The following is a 26,854-nucleotide window of genomic DNA, read 5'->3' as shown; positions in this document are numbered from 1 at the left end:
ATTTAGATTTCTGTCTCTTGGGCCCCTCTATGTTGAGCCCCTCCCACATTCTCTGTCTTGCATCTGCAGTGTGCACCTCGGGCCAGCAGCATTGGGTCCCACCCTAAGGATGATGAGTGCAGGGGTGCCAATAAGAAGGATGTCCCCGGGAAGATTGCTCAACTAGTCTCCATCCCAGAAAATGTGCGCTCAGCTCTCCTATTTGGTCCCCACATCAATATCCCGAAGGCCAAAATAACAACGTTGATTTTTAATATAGATCACACAGTAGGTAGGCTGTGGGTAGAACGAGCCTTGCCCAATGGCTCTAACCTGGGAGTGGGGGAACTACCTGATGGCCCCACTGTAGAGCCAAAACAAAAATCAAAACTTGGAGGGAAGGGTGGCATTCATAGTGAGGGACTGCTGAACACCCTGTGGTGAGCAGGAAGATTGGTGTGAGTTATGGGTCTTTTTTTGGATGCCTGGGAGCAGCCTTCATTGATTAGGTCACTCTACATGCAATACCATGGAGCAGAGTATCTACTGTGCAAAATTTGCCTATTGGTATTTAAAAATTGTGTCAGGGACCTAAAACTAATGTAGTACTTCAATTTAAATAAGCTTGTTTCGAGTAGGAGCATTGATCCTCTATTTTAAGACCTGCTTGAATATTTAATTGGCTGGCGGGAGATAATTAAAGAGAGAAATCTGGCAGCTGCCATGTTTTCAGTGTTAATGGAACAGAAGAAAGATAAAAATAACCTTGGATGTATTTTTGCTTGATAGATGCCCCTAAACACTCAGCCTTTGTATAGATAGTTTGACACCCAGCTCTGGCCAGGGTTCTATACCAGGATTGTCTCAACACAATGTTGAATCCAGTATGGACTGGATGTACAAAATGGCTTCCATCTGTGCCATAATGACTCAATGACAATGATGTGAGTTTGTTATATTTTCCCTGGTAATACCCTTGAGAAATCTGACACAACCTTTTTGAACATATGAAGATTTAATTATTGGTGAAGTTTGTATCTGATTGCAATTCTCTTTTGAATTTGAGAAGTTAAATATTTGAAATCCAGGATCCCAATAATTATTTTTCTGGCAAATAAGGGTTCTTCTTGAATCAGGGCAATAGGAAAGTACTATTTCATTTTCTGTGTTTTTTTTCAAAGTTTAATACAGCATTTTGCATTAGGCCGGGTTTGTCCAATCTGCGGCATGTGGGCAGGATTATGGCCCCTGGAGCCGCTGTTCAAGATGTCGGTAACACAATTAAGTGAAGTTGAAAATTCTGTGAGGCACTGCTCCTCCAATCACAAGCAATTACTCCCCCGCATTTACTGCTGATAGGCTCAGTAGTGAGGAAGTAGGCTCAGAAGAGAGGAGGTGCCTCTCCCGCCAGCCAATTAAATATTCAAGCAGGTCTCAAAATAGAGGATCAATGCTCCTACTCGAAACAAGCTTATTTAAATTGAAGTACATTAGTTTTAGGTCCCTGACATAATTTTTAAATACCAATGGGCAAGTTTTGTACAGTAGATACTCTGTCCCATGGTATTGCATGCAGAGTGGCCTAATCAATGAAAGCTGCTCCCAGACATCCAAAAGAAGACTCATAACTCACACTAATCTTCCTACTCACCACAGGGTCTTCAGCAGTCTCTCACTACGAATGCCACCCTTCCCTCCAAGTTTTGATTTTTGTTATGGCTCTACAGGGGTTGGGGGAGAGGAGGTGCTGCAGGGTCCGGGGGGAGAGGGGGTGCCGCAGGGCCTGGGGGGTAGAGCGGGTGCCGCAGGGCTCGGGGGGAGAGGGGGTGCCGCAGGGCCCGGGGGCAGAGGGGGTGTCGCAGGGCCCGGGGGGAGAGGGGGCGCCGCAGGGCCCGGGGGGAGAGGGGGCGCCGCAGGGCCTGGGGGGAGAGGGGGTGCCGCAGGGCCCGGGGGGAGAGGGGGTGCCGCAGGGCCCGGGGGGAGAGCAGGGCCCGGGGAGAGAGGGGGTGCCGCAGGGCCCGGGGGGAGAGGGGGTGCCGCAGGGCCCGGGGGGAGAGGGGGTGCCGCAGGGCCTGGGGGGAGAGGGGGTGCCGCAGGGCCCGGGGAGAGAGGGGGTGCCGCAGGGCCCGGGGGGAGAGGGGGTGCCGCAGGGCCCGGGGGGAGAGGGGGTGCCGCAGGGACCGGGGGGAGAGGGGGTGCCGCAGGGCCCGAGGGGAGAGGGGGTGCCACAGGGCCCGGGGGGAGAGGGGGTGCCACAGGGCCCGGGGGGAGAGGGGGTGCCACAGGGCCCGGGGGGAGAGGGGGTGCCACAGGGCCCGGGGGGAGAGGGGGTGCTGTGAGGATTGGGGGAGATGAGGTGCTGTGAGGATTGGGGGGAGGGGGCACTGTTGGGCAAGAAGGTGGGAAAGAGACTTGCTAGCAGGCGTGTGTGATAGAGTGAGGGGGAGGGGGTGTTTGTGTGTGAGTGAGTGAGTGAGTGTACAGGAGAACAAGCGTGTGAGAGAGAGAGGGAGAGAGAAAATGTGAGAGCACAAGGGAGCGAGTGAGAGAGAATATGGAAGAGAGTGTGTGTGTGTATGTATGTGTGAGAGAGAGGGAGAGAGAGAGTGAGTGTTTCTGTGAGAGAGGGAGAGGACGAGTGTGTGTGTGTGGGAGAGAGTTTGATTGATTGAGTGAGTGTGTGTATGAGTGAGAGTGAGAGTGTGTGTGAGAGAGAGGGAGAGTGTGTATGATAGAGAGAGAAAGTATGGGCAGAATTTTACTGTCGGGCGGAACTCCCGATGTCACAACGCCCCATTTAAATTTTCAGGAAGGCGGGGGCGCAGCAAAATCAGCTGCAGGCCCACCAACCTGTCAATGGCCAATTGAGGCCATTGACAGGGTCAATTAAGCAATTAAAGGACCTGCCCGTCCAAACTTAAGGTTGGCGGGCAGGCCAGGAGCCCCGGCGGCAAATAGAAAAAACATGAAACCTCATCAACTGGTGGGAAGAGGTTTCATGTAGGGTTTTAAAAATTTTAATAAAGTTGTTATGGAAATTATAAACATGTCCCAACTCATGTGACATTGTCATATGAGGAGACATGTAAGGGAATTTTTTTTTCTATTTTTAATATTGTTGAAAGTAGAGCCGATCTCTCTGAGGCTGCACTTAGCCTTAGGGAGATGAGTGCGCTCTTTCTTGCGCATGCGTGAAAGAGCGCACTCCCGATTTTAGGGATTCCCCCTCCCCCGCCCGCACAGGGAGCGCATAGCGCTTCCCTGCGGATGTCACGCTGGGCGGGCCTTAATTGGCCTGCCCACGTAAAATGGCGCCATGCCTCCAATTGGAAGTGCGCCCGCTTGCGCCAGCCCATCAACTTCCCCCCCAATGGGGGGAAAATTCTGCCTTATGTGTGTATGAGAGAGAGTGAGAGAGAGAGTGTGTGTGTGTGAGTGTGTGTGTGTTTGTGTGTATGTCTGGCTCGCTCCCAGTCTCAGGATTCTCAGTCAATCTCAACCCCACACACCAACAAATACTCTCACAGTGGGTGAGGGTGAGCGAGTAAACACCCTGAGACTGGGAGTGAGCTGGACACGCACATTCTCACACTCTAATGATCGTTTTCATTAATTACTCTTTTTTAATATTATCAATTTATTGCTTTGACATTGCTTTGTTTTTGCTCTACTCAACTTTTTTTTAAATTCATGTTTTTTTTGGAAATCTGCCTTGAGTGAGAAAAAAAATGTAAATGTGCCCCCCACCCAGGAAGAAAGAGTTAGTCAAGCCTGTATTTATGCAACATTTGAATTGTGATTGACTTCTGAAGTACAAAGGACAGAAAATAAGGAGGTACTTAAAAGTTTTTATAATCTGATATGTATTGATGGATAGAGTAGTGCTACTTCCCAGAAATCCATTACTATTCAGTTCAAGTAAGTCTGCAATGAGCATCCCATAATTTATTTCTCTGATGAGAATGTTATCGTGCATTCTAGATCTGTCTGTCTTGCTGGTTGTCGCTTTTATTGACTTAGTATCAAGACTATTAAGACCCCTAGTACTGTTTATTTCACCCATAGTCATAACCACTGTTTCTTAATATCTGCAATAAACATGAGTTTGATCTGTTCTGTCCACCTGAGATATAACAGAATGTTTGAGTCTCTGGCTATCTTCATTGGTCCAGTTTTGTGTCATCTACAAATTTGATCAGTTTGCATTGAGCTTCGGAACCCAAATGCTAAAGTATGTTAGGAACAGTAAGGCTTCCAAAACTGATCCTGTGGCATCCCTCTCAGTGCTTTTCCCTCCACTGTACATCATTCTTGCTGCATCAGTCATTTTTTATTCATTCGCAGGTTTTTTCTTGGATCCATTTTTTAGGTTTTACCTTTAATCCCCTACAAAAAATTACACTCAGTACTACGGTCATTTAAATATTTAACTGCTTAATGCTTCCATTAAGTAGTGGCCAGTGTTGTCAAGTGTTGGTAATGATGGAAACTCATATAATCATTACCGTCTTATTTCAATACATCCACCTGTGTTTGGGAAGGGGTTTTTGTAATTTAATGGAAGTAATACTGGATTATTAGTGCGGCTGCAAAATGAGTGGGCATCCAGCAGGATGGGTGCCTGTCCATTTTTCTATCTCCATCTACTTGATTAACACTGGAAAATTGAGGCCGAACTAGAGAAAAATTTTGCCTCTTAAGTTTATTCTCTTAACAGATTGTTCAGCTCATCAAGAAATCTAGCAGGGCATTTTCACTGAAATCAAATGTATACAAATAAAATATTCAGTTTAATACAAAAACACAATGGGTCTAATTCTGGGGCCTCCAATAAACTACGACAAGCTAAATTTTAGATAGAATCCAGATCAGCTAAGCTTTTTATTTTTTGTTGTAATTCTGCTGGCTTGGGTGGTGGGGGCCATTAAAAAAAAACATGTGCAGGCATAGTTTGGGTGTGTGTCCGGCACATTACTGGACAAAATGGAAATTCAACTCAGCTTGTCACTTTCAGTCCCAGCACATCCAATGCTTGCTGTGTGAAGGCAAGACTTTAAAGATGTTAAGACAAAAAGTAACCAATGCCAATTACCTTCTGAATTCTGCACCCCCAACCCCACATTCCCTGTAGGTAATGTTGTTTCTTCTATAACTTTAACCATTGGCTTGGTCTGGACATGGGCACCTGTCCTGCACAAGCAGGAGCTTCACCGATTTTCCGGTGACACCACAAGGTGGGAACCTCAGCTGCAAATCCAAAAGCATGAGGTACCTGCCTTCAGTATATAAATAACTCCATCCCCACCTTGCTAACTGTCTAGAAGAGGGTTTCCTCAAAAGGGTCAGCAGAATTTTGAACCTTGTGAATTATGAAATGTTCCCTGATTGTGTACATGCCTGTAATTTAAGTTTTTAACATATTTCAGTAAAATTACAAAAATAGATCAATTTTTCAGCTGGAATAGAAAAAGAAGAAAAACATACAGAAGACCCTTGTTATGATGCTGTATTTGGGAGCCAGTCAAAAGAACATACTCTTGTGAGTGAAGTGGGCCTCATTCAGTATACCATAATTTTCAATGTAATGATTCTGGCAGCTTCATAGTGTTTGAGTCATTCGTGGTTGCTACCCTCATCAATAGCTCTTCTCCCTGCTGTTACTGCCCTTAATTCTGCAATTAGTCACTGTTCTTCAGCCACAAAGAACACAGAATTGGAAAGACAGGAGATAAAAACTAAATAAAACATGAAAACAGAAGAGTAGATCAGGTAAACAGGACAGGGAAAAGTAAACAGAGAACAAGCCACAAAACAAAGAATTCCATTCAAAGAACAGTGAATCAGATAAACAGAATGGAGAAAAAACATTTTGATTCAACACTAATGTCATGATAATGAAGGAAAAAACACCGAATTGCATCCAGAAATATTGGACTTTAAAAATAAGACCAGAGTTTTTAAAAATACACACAAGCCAATGGCTGGAATGCTGCAGGGTGACTCCTTAAGAGGTAATGGAACTCCACCCTGTTGCCAGACAAGGTACTTCTAAATACATCCAGAAACTAATTGCTCCCTCCGCTACAATGACAATGGGAGATGAGCATCATCTCACCAAGAAATCTTGTGAGCAATGCCCAGACAGATTTGTGAATTCACTTCTCACTTGGAATCTACAGAGGAGGGGTTAAAAGGGAGCTGAGAAGCTGCCCCAGTGTCTGTCTAAAAACAAAAAACTACTGCGGATGCTGGAAATCCAAAACAAAAACAAAATTACCTGGAAAAACTCAGCAGGTCTGGCAGCCGATGCTGCCAGACCTGCTGAGTTTTTCCAGTGTCTGTCTGTTGGGTGGGTGTTCTGAGAGAGAGCAAGTGCTGGAAGTTTGACTCAGAAGTAACAGCTATCGCCATTTTGCAGGTATCCTGATCTCTCTCCCTCTTTACCGAATTCAACTCTACTGAAACCTCGAAACCGACTATTCATTTACCAGAGTCAATTCTACTGGAATCGTGAATCGCGACGCTTAATAACCTACTCCCCACGAGTCAAGTGCTGTTTTGTTAAGCTTTTTTTAATGTATTCACATTCTTCAAGCTAAATTCTTACTGATAATCTGTATGACCACATTTGCATGTGTTTTATCCTTTTTTGCCTTTAGTAGTTAATAAGCTTACTCTTACCTTTAACTCAAGGAAGTCTGATCAAATTGGCTCCTTCAAAATCAGAACAATTGGGTCTGGGAAAATGGTATCCGTGAAAGGGATCCTTTTTAGATTAAATCTTGTTGCAACTAACAGGGGGTTGGGCTGAATAAAGACAGGGAGCCAGTTCATCCCTCTTCACCCAGGGCATAACAATTTAGGGGTGTCCCAGTCAGATGGTGACAAATTGAGGGGTCTCGCCCGGATCAACAACTTTGGGGAACCTCACCTGGGGGTGGGTCGTAACACCAAATGAAACTTAGTTCACAGAAAACTAGAAAACAACAAGGAACCAAAGCTATCAAAATTGGGTCCAAAAGTCAAGAATCAGATTCGTATGAAGAAAATGCAAGACAGAATCAGTTGCACAGGTGGAGGAATCAGAAACAAAGAACACAGAAACAGGAAAATAAAACAGAGATTAGTAATACAGAATGAAGAATCGAAAAACACAAAATATAAAATCACAAAGCATGGAACAGAGGATCAAGAATCAATAACAGAGATTCCGACTTATGGGGGCAATTTCTTGACTGAAAAATTGGCTACTTCAGCAATTAAGAATTAGGGGCAGGTGGGGGGCACCTCACTCATTCTATTTATGCCCTACGCCTGCCTAATGCAATTTTCAACGGGTGTGCAAATGGCCAAGCAACCTATCCATGTCGAACGGGCACAAGGCTACTTATGTATGCAAATCAGGATCCTACGCCAATTGTAGGATACAGGTTGCAATTTTCAGTTACAAGTGGGAGATATTCCCATTTGTACCAGGCGTGAGTGGCCTCCCACACACAGACCAGGAAGCTTTCAAATTTTTCTTTGATGGGCCCAAGAAGGACAAAAATGCTTCTCTTGGCACCCACCAAACCCCCCACAAGTGACTTCACTCAAACAATGTCCTCCCCTGTACATAATTTCCCCTCTCTCCCCACTTAACCTAGTGGCTGACTTAATGTGGACCTACTGCCCTCCCAGAACCAGTAAGTTCCAATGGGGCACTCATTTGAGACACACTGCTGACTGGCGATATACTAATAAGGCTAGGACCTCAAAATGGTTCAGGCCTCATGCATGAAGGTGCAGCATTTATTCAGGTATATTTAGGAACACAGAACTTAGGAGCAAGAGTAGCCATGTGGCCCTTTACGCCTGCTCCGCCATTCAATATGATCACATCTGATCAGGTTGTGGTCTCAACTCCACCTTCCTGTCTGCCCTCAATAACCTTTGACCCTAGTCAATCACAAACCTATCTAGCCCAGCCGTGAATAAATTCAATGTCCCAGCCTCCACGGCTCTCTGGGGAAGAGAATTCCACAGACTACTGACTCAGAAAAAAATTCCCCACATTTCTGTCTTAAAAGGGAAACCTCTTATTCTTAAACTGTCCCCTTCTAGTCTCCCCCAATGGAGGAAACATCCTCCTGGTATCCACCCTTTGCACCCATTTTGGATACTTCCTGAAAACTGCCCACATAGGATGTACCAGCTGATAGACAGATAACAAAATCAGTGACACAAAGAAAAATCAGTTTGATAAATTTCAGAATCAGATTCACAGAAAACAGAACAGACACACACGACATAAAATTAGTTGAGAAAAAAAAAGAACAGAAAATGAGAAACATGAGAGAGGATCAAATGTACTGCATCAATATACAGAACACTAAATCAAACATAGAGCATTTGCTCTCAAAGAGCACAGAATCAAAGAACAGAAAATTAATAAAGAGCTAATAAGAAAAAGTATTGAGTGTGTAACATTTAATAATAAGTAAACTATGCTCTACACTTATTACATGTAAAGGGAACACAAGCTATAACAAAAGTTACTGTAGAGGTGATAGAAAAGAATATCCATAAAGATTTAATAAATGGAGAAATACATTAAAAAGTTGCTTAAGTGTATATGTTAGTATAATTGCAGATTCAAATTGGTTGTCAGGTTTCTGTCATTAACGGTTAATGAATTTATTGGCATAAAACTACTTGGAGGAAACACAAGACTCACTACGTGATTGGATGTGTTAGATATGACCAGAAATATGGGGCTGAATTTTAGCCCCTACCAGGTGCAGGAACAGAGGCAGGCAGACAGGGAACTTCACACCACCAGCTGGCGTTCCAGTTCCCTAGATCCATCCAGCCCCTGGGATGGGGGTATAGCAGGGCTACCTGCTCACAGGCAGTGGGTAGCTAACTGAGTTCCATCAGGGCTTATTAAGGCCTGTTGCCAAAGACTGTCTGAGATTTTCTAATTGGCTTCCAGATCCCTGCAGGTGGCAGGGGACAGTGCAGCTGCTGGGAGAAGGCTTGGGTTCAGCATTAGCCGCAGGTCAGCCTGTGGAGTGGTTCCACCCGCAGAATGGTAGCTGGCTGAAAAAGCATTTTAAATTTTAAATTAAAAAAAACTTGGAGAGAGGGTGTCTCAATTTCAGCGCATCCCTGCTTAGTTTCAATGGCATCCTGCTGCTGTTTTCAAGCTGGAGAGCTTCCTTTTCACCCTCCAGCTAAGAGCCTGTCTGTCTAGCTTAATAGGAGGGCAAGCCTGCCCTCTAGTCATTAGTTGGCCTATTCGGGGAAAGTCATAGATGAGTAATTGTTCCCCACAAATTGAGGGTTTCTGGCCCCCCCACCTTTGAGTCTGATACGATGTCCTGAAGCCTGGAGGAAAATCTGGTGTCATAATAGTTTTTTTTTAAAAAGTAAAATACTCCCCATAGTGTTTTTGTGTCCATGGGAAAATGACAGATCTGACCTTGAGAGAAACCTGCACAAAACTATAATCCTACCGGCATTTTATAAACACAGAATTAAGGCAGTAAGTATACAACTCTATGGCCATATTAGTTGTATTAATATTCTCGTAAGGAAAAATACTTATCTTTTTCTTCTGTTGATTGAAGTTGTCAATAATCACACCAATAAACAGATTTAAGGTGAAGAAAGATCCAAAGATGATGAAAATGACAAAGTAAAAATACATGTACAGATTGCATTCATAGTCAGGCTGCTGCTGCACCTAAAGAAAGACATAATTTCAGGTAAAAAACTATAAACTACTGGAAATAATTGCTGTATACATTTTGTTGTGTACTGATTTGACATTCATGTTTTTAAGAGGCGTATATAACAGTCTACACCAGCTAAATTCAGAACCCACAGAAGCATAGAATCATATTACTAATTTCATTGGAATTACATGAAGAAATAGAAGGAAAAATCTGTTTTTAGGACTATCACTCTATTTAGATTGACACATTCCCCCTTAATTCCATTTACCATTAGATTTGCCATAACAGACCAGCGTGTGGAACTTTATAAAATGTACCTTTTTGAAAACCTATATAAACTACATCCACTTCTTTATCTTTAGCTATCCTTCCAGCTATTTCTTTAAAGAATTCTATAAAGTTGGTCAAGCACATCCTGCCTTTTAGAAATCCATGCTGGTTACGACAGTCCTGATTAGTAATTTCATGTCTTATATTAACTTTGGTAGTTTGCCAACCACTGCTGTTTTGAAGGGAACCACATTTGCCACTCTCCACAGTGCTACCACAACTTTTCTTTTCACAGTATTTCAGAAAATTATGGTTTAAACAATTTACAGATCAATTACCCATTGCATCATTGGTAAAAACCGAGACACAAAATATATTTTATCATTTCTGCAGTCTCCGTTATCATGGCCGCACCCCTGCCACTATCAGTGGCCCCACTCCATCCCTCATTTTTCTTTTTTTAACATAAGTACAAAACCTTTTATTGTTATTCTTCACTTCTCTTTATTTTGAAAAAAATATTTGCTATTCTGATGTCTTCGCTATACTTCTAGCATGCTATTTCAACTTTAAGAATCCATCTTAATTCTGTGCCATTTTTCTTCATGACCTTAATGCACTGGGTTTTCTTCATCAGTTGGTCCTGTTCAACCAGGTAGATGTGCCTTTATGACCGTTACCTTTGCTTCATATGAGTATGCGTTGGTCTATTGCATTCAGACAGAGCTCTTGAAGGAAATCCCACTGATCCGCCACTCCCCTAGCCAAAATGAAAACTTCCAGGTGCACTCTGACAAGATTGTTCAAACACATAAATGTGATCCTCTTAATATTTGGCAGTTTTGTTTTGGTTTTTAATAGTACCACCAATCCTTGCAAAGTCAAATGTTATCGCTGGTACTTAAAGCGTCAATCACCTTTCTACTTAAGATTTAACTGATGCCTTTACAAAAACATCTTGAAATTATGTGGCATAATCACACAATAACAAACTAACACTGAAATAAAGAATTTAGGACAGGTGGCCAAAACTTGGTCTAAGAGTTAGATTTCGAGGAGCATCTTAAACACGGAGAAAGCGAAGTGGAGAGACAGAGATTAGGAAGGGAACTCAAAGCTTAGGTCCTCTACAGCTGAAGTTTGCCAATGGTGGGGCGAAGGAAGTCTGGATGCACAAGAGGCTAGAATTGGGGGAATTTGGACTTCTCAAGATGCTTGGAGGGAAGAAGAAAGTTGCAGAAATATGAACAGCAAAGCCATAGGGAGATGAGAATTTGAGGTTTTGGTAAGCTGGGAACAACAAACTCAAGGTGTTGAATTTTAGTTTTGGGGTCATGAACTTGATGTCAGGACAACTTCCAGTTCCAACCCTCCTTCATATCAGAAACAGTCATCTGATATGATTTTTGTAGCAATGGAGAATTAATGGCCGGAGGGCACACTTGACCATCCAATTAAAGATGAAGGTGGAGGACCAATAGGAGGCCTGCCAGCATGGAGAGAGCTCCAGCCTGCCAATGTAAGTCAGCAAGAGAGAAGGCACCTAAAGACAGCGGTGCCCTCCCAGCACATTAAAATTTTTGAATAATCAGATCATTCATAATGTTGTGGGGCAAATGCCACGTGGAGTTCGAAGATGGTTAAAGACAGAAGTTCTTCATTACAAGCATGAAGGGGAGAGATTCAAATTCCAGAGTCTCTTCAAAAAAGCCATTACAATAGCATTTATTTATACATAGTACAAATGCAGCTGGCTACATAACCGATCCTATTTTGTCTGCTTATGGCCTTCATCTTTCCCTAGTAAGCACATCCTATCACACTCTCACAGATAAGAAAGCTAGTGGAAAAGTACAAAGGTGGAAAAACAGAAAACAACTAGCTTATCAACGGTAAGTTCATCTCTAGCAAAACACATATTGAAAAACAGGCCAGATGTGTAGGCCAAGGGTTGTAGTGGAAAGACACAGCCAGAGAAAACATCTCATAGTATAAGTCTCTCAAAGTCTCATTGAAGTCCCCCACCCAGTGTACATTCTGTGCCCTTGCCACCCTCAGTGCTTCCTCCAAGTGGTGCTCAACATGGAGGAGTACTGATTCATCAGATCTAGAGGGGGCGGTACGTGGTAATCAGCAGGAGGTTTCCTTGCCCATGCTTGACCTGATGCCATGAGACTTCATGGGGTCCGGAGTTGATGTTGAGGACTCCCAGGGCAACTCTCTCCCAACTGTATACCACAGTGCTGCCACCTCTGCTGGGTCTGTCCTGTCAGTGGGACAGGACATACCCAGGGATGGTGAGGTGGTGGTCAAAGGTATTATTTGTAAGGTATGGTTCGGTGAGTATGACTATGTCAGGCTGTTGATTGACTAGTCTGTGAGACAGCTCTCCGAATTTTTGCATAAGTACCCAGATGTTAGTAAGGAGGGCTTTGCAGGGTCAATGGGGCTGAGTTGCCATTCTTGTTTTTGATACTGGGTGGTCCGTCCTGGACCACCTTTCATTCCTTTTAGACTTTTTAGTGGTTTGACACAACTGAGTCACTCAGCCAGGCCATGTGAGGGGCATTTAAGAGTCAACCACATTGCTGTGGGTCTGGAGTTACATGTAGGCCAGACCAGGTAAGGACAGCAGATTTCCCTCCCTAGAGGACATTAGTGAGCTAAATGGGTTTTTGTGACAATCGGCAATGGTTTCAGGGTCATCATTAGACTTTTAATTCCAGATCTTTATTGAATTCAAATTTCACCATCTGCCATGGTGAGATTTGAATCTGGGTTCCTATTACACTACCCTAGGTGTCTGGATTACTGGTCCAGTAACAATACCACTCTTCCCCTCAGTCAGAAGTGCCAAATGGAGGAAGCCTCCTCCTCAGGTCCCCACCTTGGTAGATGACAGTCTTCAGACAATTTGATTCACTCCATGTGATATCAAAAAATGGCTGAAGCTATTTGATACAGCAAAAGCTTTGGGCCCCTGACAACATCCCCAGAGGATCTGGACTTTCAAAAGATGTTTAATAAAGTATCACATAAGAGACTCTTTAGCACAATTGAAGCCCATGGGATTAAAGACTTGGTTGATGTGTGAATTGCTGTGTGGATACATTATGAGTTAAGGGACATAAGGCAGAGACTTGTGATGATCAGTTGTTATTCAGACTGGAGGGAAGTGTACAGTAGTGTATCCCAGGAGTCGATGTTGGGACCAGCAATCATTTTGTTATATATTCTGTGCTGCATCCCTCTGTGATTCTAATGGCGGGGGGGGGTTCAGGAGTGGGCACACCTCTGATCAGTGCCCCCGATTGGGGGCCTGCTGCCATTTTAAGTGGGTGGGCCAATTAAGACCCACCCAGCATGACGTCCGCCAGGAAGCGCTATGCGCTCCCTGTATGGGCACGGGGGGGGGGGGGGGGGGGGGCGCGCGCGCGCGGGGGAGAGATTCCCTAAGACGAGAAGATGTTTCCACAAACTAGGGGGCATAGTTACAGGATAAGGGGACACTCATTTAAAACTGAGATGCAAAGGAATTTCTTCTTCTCAGAGGGTAGTGAATGTCTGGAATTCTCTACCTAGAGAGTTGTGGAGTCCAGATCACTGAAAGTATTTAAAGATGAGGTAGATAGATTTTTGAATTATCGGGAGTTGAGGGCTATGAGGAGCTGGCACGAAAGAGGAGTTGAGGCCTGGGGCAGATCAGCCATGATCTTATTGAATGGTGGGGCAGGCTTGAGGGACCAAATGGCCTACTCCCACTCCTATTTCTTATGTTCAAACAGGTAAATGCACAAACAAACAACAAAATTGACCATCAATGGATGGCTGCCTCGAGATTGCATGTGGAAACTTATCAACTGCGCAGAGGCAGCTTTGCAGATGAGGAGAAGAGAATTCGTCAAAGTTGCGAATCAGGTCATCTACATGACGGGTTCCCACATCCCAGTGATCTTGCTGGAGGTGGGTTCAGAACAGCAACAGTTACCTACCTGGCAGGGGCGGGTATCCAATTATGTGGCCAACTTGGGAGAGAAAGGTCACGCTGCTGGGATCCTGCTGAAAATGGAGCGTCCCCCTACTGAGGCCAAAACTCAACAGATGGCTGGAGGTGACCTTACAGCAGGTGGAGAAGGTAACTGTTTGGGGCAGTGGGGCTTCCTTTAATTCTCATCTCAACCCCCACTCCTGGACCCTTGACTGCCAGAGAGCTACAAACTGCAGCCGGAAGCCATCCAGTGGAGGGGCTCCCCTTCCACAATGACGGCCTGGCACCTCCATCTTCAGATACCTTTGCTGTCTCTTTCCTGCATTGGCAGTGCCCACTTTTCCTAGCCCCGGGCAATCCAATTGGTCTGTCTTGTCTGTGGAGCCAGCCCGCAGTTTCCAATTGTGCAGGGCTCCTGGAGGCAGAATCTTAATTGGCCGCCTCCAAGGAGATCATGCAAGTGGACAGGACTGGGATGCTATTTGGATCAGAACCCGCATATGGTCCCAATGCCTGAGGTGGTAAGATTTTGCTCTGTAATTAGGATGTGGGTGATTCTTCAGAAAATTTGGGAGCCACCTACATCAATAGAATTCACCAAAACAAGGTTGATCTACAGTTGTCTCTACAGAAAAAATAATCTGGCAGGTTCAAGCTGTTACCACTTAGTATTGATTTTCTGTGGCAGTGTTCATATGTGGTTCTTTTTGCCCCAACATACTTATTATTGAAAAGTTACTGATCAGAACTGACTTTGATACAGTTAGTGTATAACACTGTCGTTCGCAGAGTGCAAGGAGTTGCACAAAAATGCAATAATGTGGGTAATATACTTATCCAAAGAAAAATGGTGTTCTCTTCCAGGATGATCTTCCTAGATGTACACTGCATATCAGGCAGTTTTGCATCTCTGTGATGCACTCAAAGGATTTTGAGTTCAACACTCTCAACAGTCATGCTGTTCATACATATGTAAACGTCACATCAGCATCAACTTTTATTGCATCCAGTTCATTTCAGATGATCAGCCAGTTAAAACAGTTTTTTCAAATGGAATTTTTTCAGAATGTTCTTGGAGTAAATAAAAGTAAATCTATGGTTTGCACAACAGCTGCCCAGAATGAAGTAAGTTTCAGGCACAGTAGGCATTTCTACTATATATGTTTCTGCAGATGGTTCAGTGATTTATTTCTCAGGATCCACATATAACTGTTCTACGTTAACCAACTGCAATTATCTGATCATTAGATATGTTAATTGCTAATACAATTTGACTTGGAGTGGAAAGAGTTATTTTATTTATGACTTCAGTCCCTTAAACCAGCACTTTCATTAGTTTCATTCGCCACTACACACTTTTCTCAGCAATTGCTCATGAAAGGTTACTGGCCCAAAATTTCCTGAACGCTGTGATCTGCAACGTATAGCATTAATTACTCCATTTCATTCCCTATTCTTCCCGTTGCCAAAGCACTGTGAAATTTCCTCCAAAATAAAGCAATTTGAATATGCTGCAGACAATGTAATGGTGAATTCGGAACCTTAGAAGTGATGTAGTCAGTCAATGGCTTACTCCATCTGCATCAATGAACTAATTAAACAGGCTAATATTAGAACTTAAGAATGTAAGAAATAGGAGAAGTAGGCCAATTCACCCGAGCCTGCTCCACCATTGAATAAGATAACTGTTGAATTTCTGTGTCAGCTGCACTTTCCCTCCAATCCCCAAAGCCCTTGGTTACCTTAGTGCCCAAAAATCTATTGATCTCTGTCTTGAACAGATGCAATGACTAACCATGCACAAACCTCAGGAGTGACAATTCCAAAGATTCACAGCTCTCTGAAATTTCTCTTCATCATAGTCCTGAACGGCCTGCCCACTATCCAGAGACTATTGCTACGCCTACCATGCCCTCAGCCAGGGGAAACAGCCTCTCAGCAGCTACCCCGTCAAGTCCTGTAATAATTTTATGTGTTTCAATAGATCACCTCTCATTTTTTTAAAATCCAGAGAAAAAAAGCCCATTCTACTCTATATCTTCCCGTCGGACAACCTTTTCACCCATAAAACCAATCCAGTGAACTTTTGTTGCATCCTCTATAAGGTAAGTATATCCTTGATGAGGTCTGCAGACTAAAATTGTACACAGTACTCCAGGTGTGATCTCTCCAAAGCCCTATTTAATGGGAAAAAGACTTCCTTACTATTATACTGCAATGCTATGGAATGAAGACAAAATATTTGCCTTTCTAATTGCTTGATGTACCTGCATGATTTCAATTGACATGAACTGAGTCATAACATTTCAAAGTCTTTTACTATGGTGAACTTGATCACTTGCTGAAATTTGTTTCGAGTTATTGGACTCACTCAGCTGCTGTATTCAATCTTTTTGTACCATTTATTTAGGAGGCAGGAGGAATAATTTAAGCTGTCTAGAAAGTTTCCAATTAAAAAAACAAGGGATGGGGATGGAGAGAGGAACTCAAATTGGACATTGTTTTGCCCGTTTTTCAGTACGAAGGGTGAAAAGGTCTAAATCCCAGGGATATGTCCTGCACTCCAAGGGTGCCTCACGTAGGTTACTTAGTGACCAATATACAAGGGCTGGGATTTTCTGACCTCACCATCGGCGGGCATCATCTTGGGAAGGATTTTCCAGCACTTGATATTTTCCTGTTCCGCCCATGATGATGCCCGCCGACGGTGAGGTCAGAAAATCCCAGCCCAAACAGTTTTGCCAGTTCTTTCTGCGGCCTAACCAGTCATCTTTAAAGGGAATGCGGGAGGTCGCCGATATAAAAGTAAGTTGCTTCATTTTAATTTATCCACAACACTACTAAAGACTGCTGTGAGCCAGCATCATTCATATCCACTCCACAGCCACCACCACCCTCCCCCATTGACTAGTTTGGACCCAAAAAACAGATCTAAACTAATTTCTCTCTCATTTTATAAGTGGAACGTGCACGTGACATACGTTTGCCTGCAGCATTATTTTTCAGACAAGTGGAAGCAAGAAAAAGGTGCAAATTCAGTAAGTTCACATCACCACTGATTTGACGGGAAGGATGCGCAATGATAGTCCATTTTGTATAATTTTGATCAGGGTATTGGTGGAGCAGTGCAAATCTTCATGGATAACTCACATGCCCCATAATTTCTAGTGATTTTTACAGCACAACTCAAACCTAACACTCTAGATATGCCATTCTCTAGGAAACTCCCAAGAAAAGTATTTCCTATGGTAAGCAAGTAGGGAAATCCAACATTCACCTCTAGAGCCTTGAAGACCATGATGACTTTGGTAATACGAACTGTATGCACAGGGAATTATGATATACAATTCTACCATAACAAATCTTAACAGAATCAGAAAATTTTATGTCAACATCCCCATTCAGTTAACAGATTTAACAGGTTTCATACATATGTGTTAAATATGTCTTTACCAGTATCCCATATAATTCTTCGTGACTGGAACCAAAAGAGATAAGCATTTAAGAGCAGCAGACTGTAGGGGTATTCACATCATTAAAGTCAAGTAAACACTAGGTTATTACATAGAGCCCTGTGATAAATTTCAAAAGCATTTGGTGTTCCGTGGTGTTGTAAAGCCATGGTTTATATTGAAATTGACTTTATGTATTTATTAGGGGAAAACCAGTGGTTGAGTTTTAAAAAGACAGAACAGCAGCATTTTTCTTAACAAAAAAGTGATTTAAGACAACAGAACCTCAGAACTGTTATGGCGCAGAGGCTGCCATTTGGCCCATTGTATCTTCACCAGCCCCTGAATGAGCATTATGATTCAGTGCCATTCTCCTGCCTTTTTCCCCATAACCCTGCACATTGTTTCTATTTAAATAATCATCTAATGCCCTCTTGAATGCCTCAATTGAACCTGCCTCTACCACACTTCCAGGCAGTGCATTCCAGACCCGAATCACTTACTGTGTGAAAACGATTTTTTCTCACATCGCATTTGCTTCTTTTGAAAATCACTTTAAATCTGTGGCCTCTTGTTCTCAATCCTTTTACAAGCGGGAACAGTTTCTTCCTATCTACTCTGTCCAGCCCCCTCATGATTTTGTGCACCTCTATCAAATCTCCTCAGCGTTCTCCTCTCCAAGCAGAACAGTCCCAATTTCTCCAATCTATCTTCATAACTGAAGTTTCTCATTCCCAGAACCATTTTTGTAAACCTCTTCTGCACTCTCTCCAATACATTCACATCCTTCCTAAAGTGTGGTGGCCAGAAAGGTACACAATTCTCCAGCTGAGGTCTGCTAAGGTGGCTGAACATTTGCATCATTGTACCTTACAAATTCCAAAGCCGTTAAAATTGATTCAGCTTTTCTAGAAAATCCCAGAGATAATCACCTTGGAGGAGTGTGAATGGACTATCTCCTGACCCATTCACAAAAGATCCAAAGAATCTCCTATGTGTTCAACTGAGTGGAGAACAAATACTAGACGTAATTATTTGGACAATAGAGTCTGACTGAGAAAGGAACTCATCCAGCATAATTTAATCATGTCTAAGTTGGACCTGGAATCAACTTGCTATGATCATGTTTGAGTAACTGGTCACTTGGTGAGAGGGGATCTCTCGTGATGAGCCAACTAACCCCCTCTTTTGTGTTTGAGAGACTGCTTTTGCCAGACCACAGAATAGAAGAGAGATGCCAAAGAAGCAGGACCACTGATTGGGCACACAGTTTCTCTTTCTCTCTTCATCCAGCCTGCAAGCTCAAGCCCTGCCTGTTGTTTGGCCATCCACACACTGCAGGCAGTGTTTTAAGAATCAACCCAGCAGCTGCTGATTCTAGAAAAGATAAATCGTCCATCACCATCTTTAAATCATCTTGACGCTGAATCCAGAGACCATCTGTAATGTTTCTATGTCTGCTTTACACAAACTCACCAATCTCACTCCAGGACTGGTGAACTATACATAGGTTTAGTTTACTTGAAAATACAATACAGGATGGCTCAGCAGACAGATCTACTTTATGGATTCAGCAACCATTACTCATAAAAACAGCGCAACTGCAATTTACCTACACATAATACTAGCTGCTGATCACATGCTGCTTTACATCCTGGCTACTTGTTCATTCCCTTAAAGTGATATCACAAATCCATTTTTTTCCCCCAAGATAACATTACATACATTAAGAGTGAAAATACATGCACAGTAATAGCAAAAACTATTTACACAAAAGATAGATCTCTGTTTAAGAGTCTGTGTAATGTATAGGTGGCTTATTAATCCTTCCGGATCTCATGATGGTATGACGTTCCTGAGGTTTATCACTTGGGTGTTCCTACTTTTAGGTGCATTGGCATCCTGTGTATTATTGCAGTGCTGACTGGTTTCACGGTGGCCTTCTACAATTTTACTTCCTGAGTTCATCTTTGGGTGCGTTTTAGATGCAATTGGATTGCTGGATGTTATACAGCTGTACAATTCCCTTAGCTGGCTTCTGCTCCTCCTTAACATCGCCCCATTCGGTGTTGTGACCTCATAGGATCTCGACTCACTGCACACTTTCGATGGTTCTGCAGGTGGCTAGGTACTCTGGGTAGGATGTATAACCCGAACCTTTTGTCTTACATGCAGACTAGGCACTTCTGCACCTGCATGTCAGTCATGTGCTATGTTCATCCTCCCTTGTTTTTTTAAGAAGTTTCTACTGTATCTGAGAAATCAGACATGGATGCACTTGAGGTATCCTTCAATTTTCTCATGATTGGAAACTTGGAAAAGTAATCAGTGACTAGGAGAAAGTCGTCACCACAGATTGTGAATAAACCTGTTGCAATTTTAGACAGAGGGTATGATGGAATCTCGTGAGGGTGTATAGGTTCTGTGTGTTGATGTGGTTGGTGACTCTGGCATGCTTTGTACACCCTCACTACCTTCTTGGTTTCGTTGTTGATCCCTGGCCAATACATAGTTTCCCTTGCTAGGCGCCTTGTTCACTCTATTTCTATGCCCATATACCCCTGGTGTAACTTTCAGGCACAAGCATCTATTTTCCTTTGAAAATCATGCATCTTGAAATACCTAGTTCATCCGTTAGGCCAAAAACATCTGAAGCTGTCTGGTACTTCTTGTATCATATCAGCCCAACCTTCTACAATAACTCTCCATAATGCCTTCAGTTGTGGGTCATTTGCTGTTTCCTCCTTAAGTTGGTTGCATCTGGGTTGGGCAAAACTCATCAGATTGACATTGAGTACATCTTCTACTTTGATGTCTATGCCATCTACTTGTCGGTCTAGCAAAACATCTGTACTCTTTTTCGGATTTGGTAACCTACTCTGTGTCTGCAGTAACTATATTGCTACCTGGCTTGTAACAGATACTGAAGTCGTATCCCTGTATTTTTATCAGAAGTTGTTGTAGTCTGGGTGGTGCACTCATCAGTGGCTTGCACCAAATCAGTTCCAATGGTTTGTGGTCAGTTTCCCAATGAATCGTTTGGCGAATAAGGACATGTGGAGTCTTTTGATACCGAATATCAGAGTATCTCATGCTCTACATTCAAATAGTTAGACTGTGCTTGTGATAGACTTTTGAAGCTAAATGCAATTGGTTTTCCATCTTGCATGATATGTCTCTTTTCTTGGCTTGTAGCATTGTAGAACACATCTCTTCTGACAATGCCTGTTTAAGTGTCTCGAACATGTGTTGATGGCCCACCTGACATATACATGGATAATCCTTCCTTAAAAGCTCTCTAAGTGATGATGCTTTATAGACAAATTTGGGTTTGTATGGCACTAAGAAGTTGAAAAGTTCGAGGCATCTTTGGAAGTTGTCTTTGTCCTGGGGAGTAGGCATGAGCCATGCATCTTCGAGTTGCCTGTGTCAGGACGGATCCTGGAACTTGAATAAATAAAGCTGAAAAAATTAATCTGACCTACGTTCACTTGGCACTTCCTGCTGTTGAAGATGAGTCCTTCATGACAAGCTGCTGCCATCTGAGTGTAAATTTCGGTCATGCTCTTCTTTGCTTTTGCCTATCACTGCAATATCGTCGGCAATGCATACGCATCCAGGAATATTTTCTGTAATTCTGTCCATATACTGCTGGAACAGATCCTGACTGACCCATAAACCAAAAGATAATCTTTGGAAGCAGTATCTTCTGAGTGGGTGTCCGGAACATAGTGATTTATTGAAATCCCTCTGCCAAATGAACCAACCAATATCTGTAATTGGCGTCCAACTTGGAGAAAAACATTGCTTCTGTGAATTTGGGATTCAATTCCTCTAATGTTGGAATCTTGTGTGGGCATCCCTTTAGAGCAAGATTAAGATGTCTTGGATCCAAGTATGCCTAGACTGTTCCATCTATCTTCCAGAATGCATGAGATAGAATTGCACCAGTTGTTGTGCTGATGCACATGACGGACGATGCCTTTATGCTCCATGTCATGAAACCTGCTCTTAAGCTTTGGTTGTATGTGCATGCTACACTTTCTTGGAAGGATGATGAACAGAATTGTAACTTCGATGAAGTTTAGCACAGCATCACCTCTGAAATTTCCTATAGCGCCAAATCTATCTGAGTATATTGTTACAATGACAGGAATTGTGGCCGAGGGAGATCAATCTGTAATTTCACCAGCTAACCAAATATATACTGAACTGTTTAAAAAGGACTTTTTAAAGACTTACTAAAGATGGCAGCCACAAGTCACTTACAATTCAAACTCTGCAATTTGAATTAAGATGAGTAAACTGCTTTAAAATACAAGGCCACATTCCAAGGTGAGCCCTCAAAGTGTGAAAAGAGAGACAATTCATAGTCCAGAAACCTATTGAAACTCATCACTGTCTAGGGAGGAGACATTAAAATGGAAAGTGCTGGATATGGAAACATTGGCTGCCACAGGCAGGCCCACTCAAACTGGTTAATGTAAACAGGGAAGGCTGAGATCCTGAAGGAAAACTTTTGCAAGAGACTTCAGCAGAAGAGAAAGGCTGAAGAGCTCTCTCTCTCTGTGAACAAGTGAATTAACCGGTTCAAGAAGTCAATGTACCAGAAATCTACCAACAAACCAAGGTCTCATAAGTATTGCAACATCTTCTACATCTGACTGCATCCAAGAAACCAGCTACTCCAAATCGGCCAGAACGTTTTTAACAATCTACGCCTCAAGGACAATCAAAGGGTACTTAACTGTATGCTCTTTCACTTTGTTCTTATTGGACTCAATTCTGATACCTGTGTGATGTTGTGTTTTTATTATTTTATCCCCGCTCGGTTTTAGTGACTAATAAATTTGGTCTTTCTTTGACTCAAGAAAACCTTGTTTGATTGGCTCCTTATTGAATAAGAGATACATTTGGATTCGGAAAAGGCATATCCGGATGGAAAAGAAATTCAAAGCTGTGCTGTGACCAACCGAGGAGGCTGAATAGAGGGGAGCCAGTTCACTGCTTCTCACCTGGTCATGACAAAATTGGGAGCTTGTGTCGGGATCTGTTCCCACAGACCGATGAAAGAAATAGAGTGGGGAAAGTAAATTGTTCCTTCAAAAACAATTTAAAAACTGCAAAAGGTTTTCTTGGATGTATAGTAGTAGAGTGCTAAAATGTCCACATTTGATGTACTGCCTTTCTAGGACAGAGGGAAGTTACTTTTGAGGATTTAAGGGCACTCTCCTTGGAAAAGTTAAAAGGGATAGCAGGGGACTTAGAATTAGAATTAGAATTTTGCCTGAAAATCAGAAAAGCCAAAATTTTACAACAGATGGCGTAACATCTAGAGGTGGACATCGAGAATACTGAAATGGATGAATTAGCGGCAGAGAAATTATGACTGGAGCAGTGGAAATTGGAACTGGAATTTGAGGAAAGGAAAAAAAAAAGGCAGGAAGAGGACAGAGAAAGGGAAAGAGAGGAATCTTTCCAAAGAAGACTAAGTGAACTGTATTGGGAGACAGGCAACCAAGGTAGGCTGGAGAATGGCACTCCTGAAAAGTCAGGGACAGTCCGGAGAGGCTGAAAAGGCTGGAGAATGCCAGCAAGAATGTGTAGGAGTTCAAGGAACCGAGAGATGAGTAGAGGCCCTAAAGGAAGCAACAGAACTTGTGAGGGTTGAGGTGGCTCAGGAGAAGCCACTTGAGGCAAAAGAGGCTGAAAAAGCTGGAGAAAGCCAGCAGGAACCTGTAAGAGTGCAGGGATCCACAAGAGGTTTGGAAGTGCCATAGATGATGGAACCGGTAAGGATTTGAGTGGATAGAAAAGAGGTGCTTGAATTTAAAGGGGCTGGAAAAAAAAAACAACATAATTCTGCATTGGTGTAGAAATCTGGAAAATGTTAAGAGGCCTTTCAGGTGATTATGGAACTCCTGGGGGTTGAGGTTGCCTAGGAGTTGCCAAAAGAGGCTGAGGCTAGGCCAGAGGAATTAAAGGAGGTCAGGGAAGAACCAGTGGAATTTAAAACAGATGAACAGAATGACCCAGAAATTGGGTTGGCAGACACGTTCTTCTCTGAGTTGAACAGGGAGCAGGAAGTCCCAAAGCAGATAAAGAGACAGTGAGGGAGATTCCTCACTTGGTTGAAGAACCTGAGAGAAGTCAAATTGTTAAAACAGGAAAGATAAGGGTTGAAGATTTGCCTGAAGTGTGTCTCAGATTTACAGGGGGACAAGGGGAGTTCTCAAAAAAACAGTGATGGAGTCACCTTAATCAGTTGAAGAGCCACTTGAATTTAAAAATGCCAAAGCCAGGCCAGCAGAAGTACAAAGAGCTAAGATAGAAACTGAGGAAGTTAAAAGGACCAAAATCAGACCAGCAGAAATAAAAGCAGTCCATAGGGAGCCTGTGAAGATTGAAAAGGAGAAAGGGGATGAGCCAGTAACCTGTTTAGCAGACACCTTCATGGCAGATTTAAATAGGGACCAGAGAAGTTCCCAAATAGACCAAGAAAGAGTGAGGATGATGCCCCATTTAGTTGAAGAGCCATAGGGGAGTACAGCACGAGTTGAACAGCCACCTGAGGGCAGTAGTATTCCAGAAAAGATGGAACAGGTTAGAGGATGCCCCTTCCCAAAACAAAAGAAGAAGAAAGGAGAGCCTATTCCAAAGTAAGCAATACTTGGAAACCACAAGGGGTTAACCAGTGAAATTTATGCCGAGTTACCAACTGTAAATCAAATGAGCATGTCCAAATCCTGAACCTCACCAAACCCAGCCGTGTAGAGGCAAAGCCCAAAGTTCTTGGAACACAGAACAGCTTTATGGTGGGTGCAGCAGTGTGTACTTCCCACATAGCATGCTTTCTTTCTGCATCCTGGCTATTACACAAACACTTGTGGCTGCACCTAATGCTTGCAGGTGTTGTTGTCCAGACACAATGGCTTTGTATTTTCTGTCATCTTTTAACAGTGTGTTGCTATTGTGACCTTTCTTTTTCTCCAAAAGGTATTTTTAGAGGGTTTCGGTCAGCGTTGAAGCTATAATCAGCTCCATTATCCATTCAGACAGTTCAGCTTCTGAAAAATCATAGTCCTTGCTTTTATCACGGCACCTGTGCTGATGAACTGATCAATTGATTTTTGTGGCTGCTTTGTGTAGGACATCAGCTCCAAATGATGAATCCTAAAGTTCACTTTTACATGAAGCTGATCCTCCAACATGTTCCATAGCGTAACAGGGTCATTGTGATCCTCCTCAGACAGGCCTGAAACGTTGACTCTTTGCAACTCTTCATTTCCAATGGCGATCTTTATTTTCACCGCTTGTTTACCCAGTTCTCTGACGGATAAATCTAAAAAGCATAGTTCCATCCTTTGTCTGAAAAGCATAAATTCGGATGGGACATCCATGGCCTTCCAATTCATGCAGATTTTGGTGGCCATCTTTCTGATGTTCCCTGTCTTTTATGGACACTCCTGATGTGTAAGGGATTTGTAACCTCTCTAGTCTGTGCAGAGATTCACTAAAGAAACTGCTGTGTTTTTTAGTTCTCTTCCATCTTTTTATATTTGGCTGCAGTTCAGGTTTTTCCCCCCATTTTGCATGCTCTTGTCTTTTGTGTGGGAATGGCACCCAGGGATGTCTCAATGGCTCTGCAGCTCTTACTGCCCGATTCAAAACCGGCTGCACAACACGACTCTGAACCAACTTGTTGCTCCCATTCAGCACCAATCCGTCTATTCTACAATCAAGTATTCACTTTTCTGCAAAGCACCATCTGTAGAGGGACTCTGCCTCTCAGGATTTCAATCTACATGCAGCCTCTCTACTGCACCAAATCTTGTCTGTGGCTCCTCTTCTGGTCTTTTGACTCACGTTTCTGTCATCGAGTTGTGTTTCTTTGCCTGCTTTACACAAACTCACCAATCTCACTCCAGGACTGCTAAGCTATACATAGGTTCAGTTTATTTGAAAATGTGGTAGAGGATGGCTCAACAGACAGAGCTACTTTATGAATTCAACGACTATTACTCACAAGGAGCACTGCTGCAATTCCTAAACACACTAATATTTGCTGGTCACGTGCTGCTTTACTTCCTGGTTACTTACTCATTTTCAGATTACCTTAAAGTGGTATCACAACACCACAGAGCCCAGTCTGAAATAATCTACAAGATCCGTAGACTATTGACTGAAGCGAGGTTCCTTAGGCAGCACCTTCCAAACCCATGACCACTACCATCTAGAAGGACAAAGACAGCAGCAGATACATGGGAGCGCCACCACCTGGAAGTTCCCCTCCAAGCTATTCACCATCCTGACCTGGAAATGTATTGCCATTCCTTCGCTGTTGCTGAGTCAAAATCCTGGAACTCCTTCCCTAATAGCACTATGGGTGTACCTACACCACAGGGACTGCAGCGGTTCAAAAAGGCAGCTCACCACCACCTCCTCAAGGTCAATTAGGAATGGGCAATAAATGCTGGCCTAGACGGTGATGCCTACATCCTGTAAATGAATAAAAAGAAACTCGACCTGATTTTCACCATTGGCTCCAATGTTCATAAGTGTTGGCAATTAGTAAATATGCTGGGAGTGCCACCTGTGATGTTCCCTTTCTCAAAACATTACATAATCTCGCCTTCATTTTAACAATGGATCGTCCTGAGCAGGTTTTAAACCTCCCCTTCCGTCACACTGAAGTTATGTTCTATGTTTTGTCAAGCTGCAGGATTGTGATGGGGCTTGCCCATGGGTCTCAAACACCTTTAAGCCTCAATCTTTTGAGACCTGACTCCTAAATTTATGCTGTCATTTGCATTGCTGAAAAGTGAAAACTATTTGACATTATAATTGTTATGTAAATGATTTCACTTACCAATTACTTTCACCATCCCTGATGATTTAAGAATGTGGCACATCACTATAAATTCACATTAATTAATAATAACTGTTTTTAAAATTATTTTAAATTGTGATCAAGCACAATTGTATAAATAACATAGTTAAAGATTTCTATAATTCAAAAGGTACTGAAAGAATTGTATCAGAAAAAGGTTCTTTTGAATCTTAAAATTTAAGTCTACATCAAAATAAAGGCCTCACAATTCCGGATAAGTGCAGCAGGTTGTGGGGGAAGACGGAGAAAGGGAATTTTGCCCACCAAGTAATGCAGAATGCCATGTGGGACAAGTTTAAGGGTCCTGCCAGAAGGAGAGGCGTGAGTGGAGAAGGAGGGCATTTCAGAATTTCAAAAGAAAATGGAATAATAAAGCAGCATCACAGTTAAAAGGTTATTCTGTACAAAGGGATGAGAAGGCTCTGGTATACAGTCACATAATAACAGCGGCATGAGGAAGAAATAAGCAAGCATCCTTCTTTTCGTAGGCTGAAATTGCAGATCTTACTGTTAGAAATAAGACAGTGGAGCAATAACTGGGTGGAAACCATCAAAT

At 42.9% G+C, this 26,854-nt stretch overlaps 1 protein-coding gene across 2 annotated transcripts in view; it reads right to left on the bottom strand.

The window, feature by feature from the left end:
- The window catches only part of scn1laa (sodium channel, voltage-gated, type I-like, alpha), a 246,724-nt gene that overhangs the window by 9,844 nt on the left and 210,026 nt on the right, over positions 1–26,854 (bottom strand). The window contains exon 24 of one of the 2 annotated variants that reach the window (XM_078552303.1): positions 9,565–9,706. In XM_078552303.1, coding sequence (XP_078408429.1) covers positions 9,565–9,706 — 142 coding nt within the window. The remainder of the gene's footprint in view (positions 1–9,564; positions 9,707–26,854) is intronic. The other variant, XM_078552304.1, reaches the window with a different exon arrangement.

This window comes from Cetorhinus maximus, chromosome 11, assembly GCF_964194155.1.
Source record: "Cetorhinus maximus chromosome 11, sCetMax3.hap1.1, whole genome shotgun sequence".
NCBI classification, from domain to species: Eukaryota; Metazoa; Chordata; class Chondrichthyes; order Lamniformes; family Cetorhinidae; genus Cetorhinus; species Cetorhinus maximus.
The sequence above is the reverse complement of the archived record's forward strand: the minus strand, read 5'-3'. Positions and strand labels throughout refer to the sequence as shown.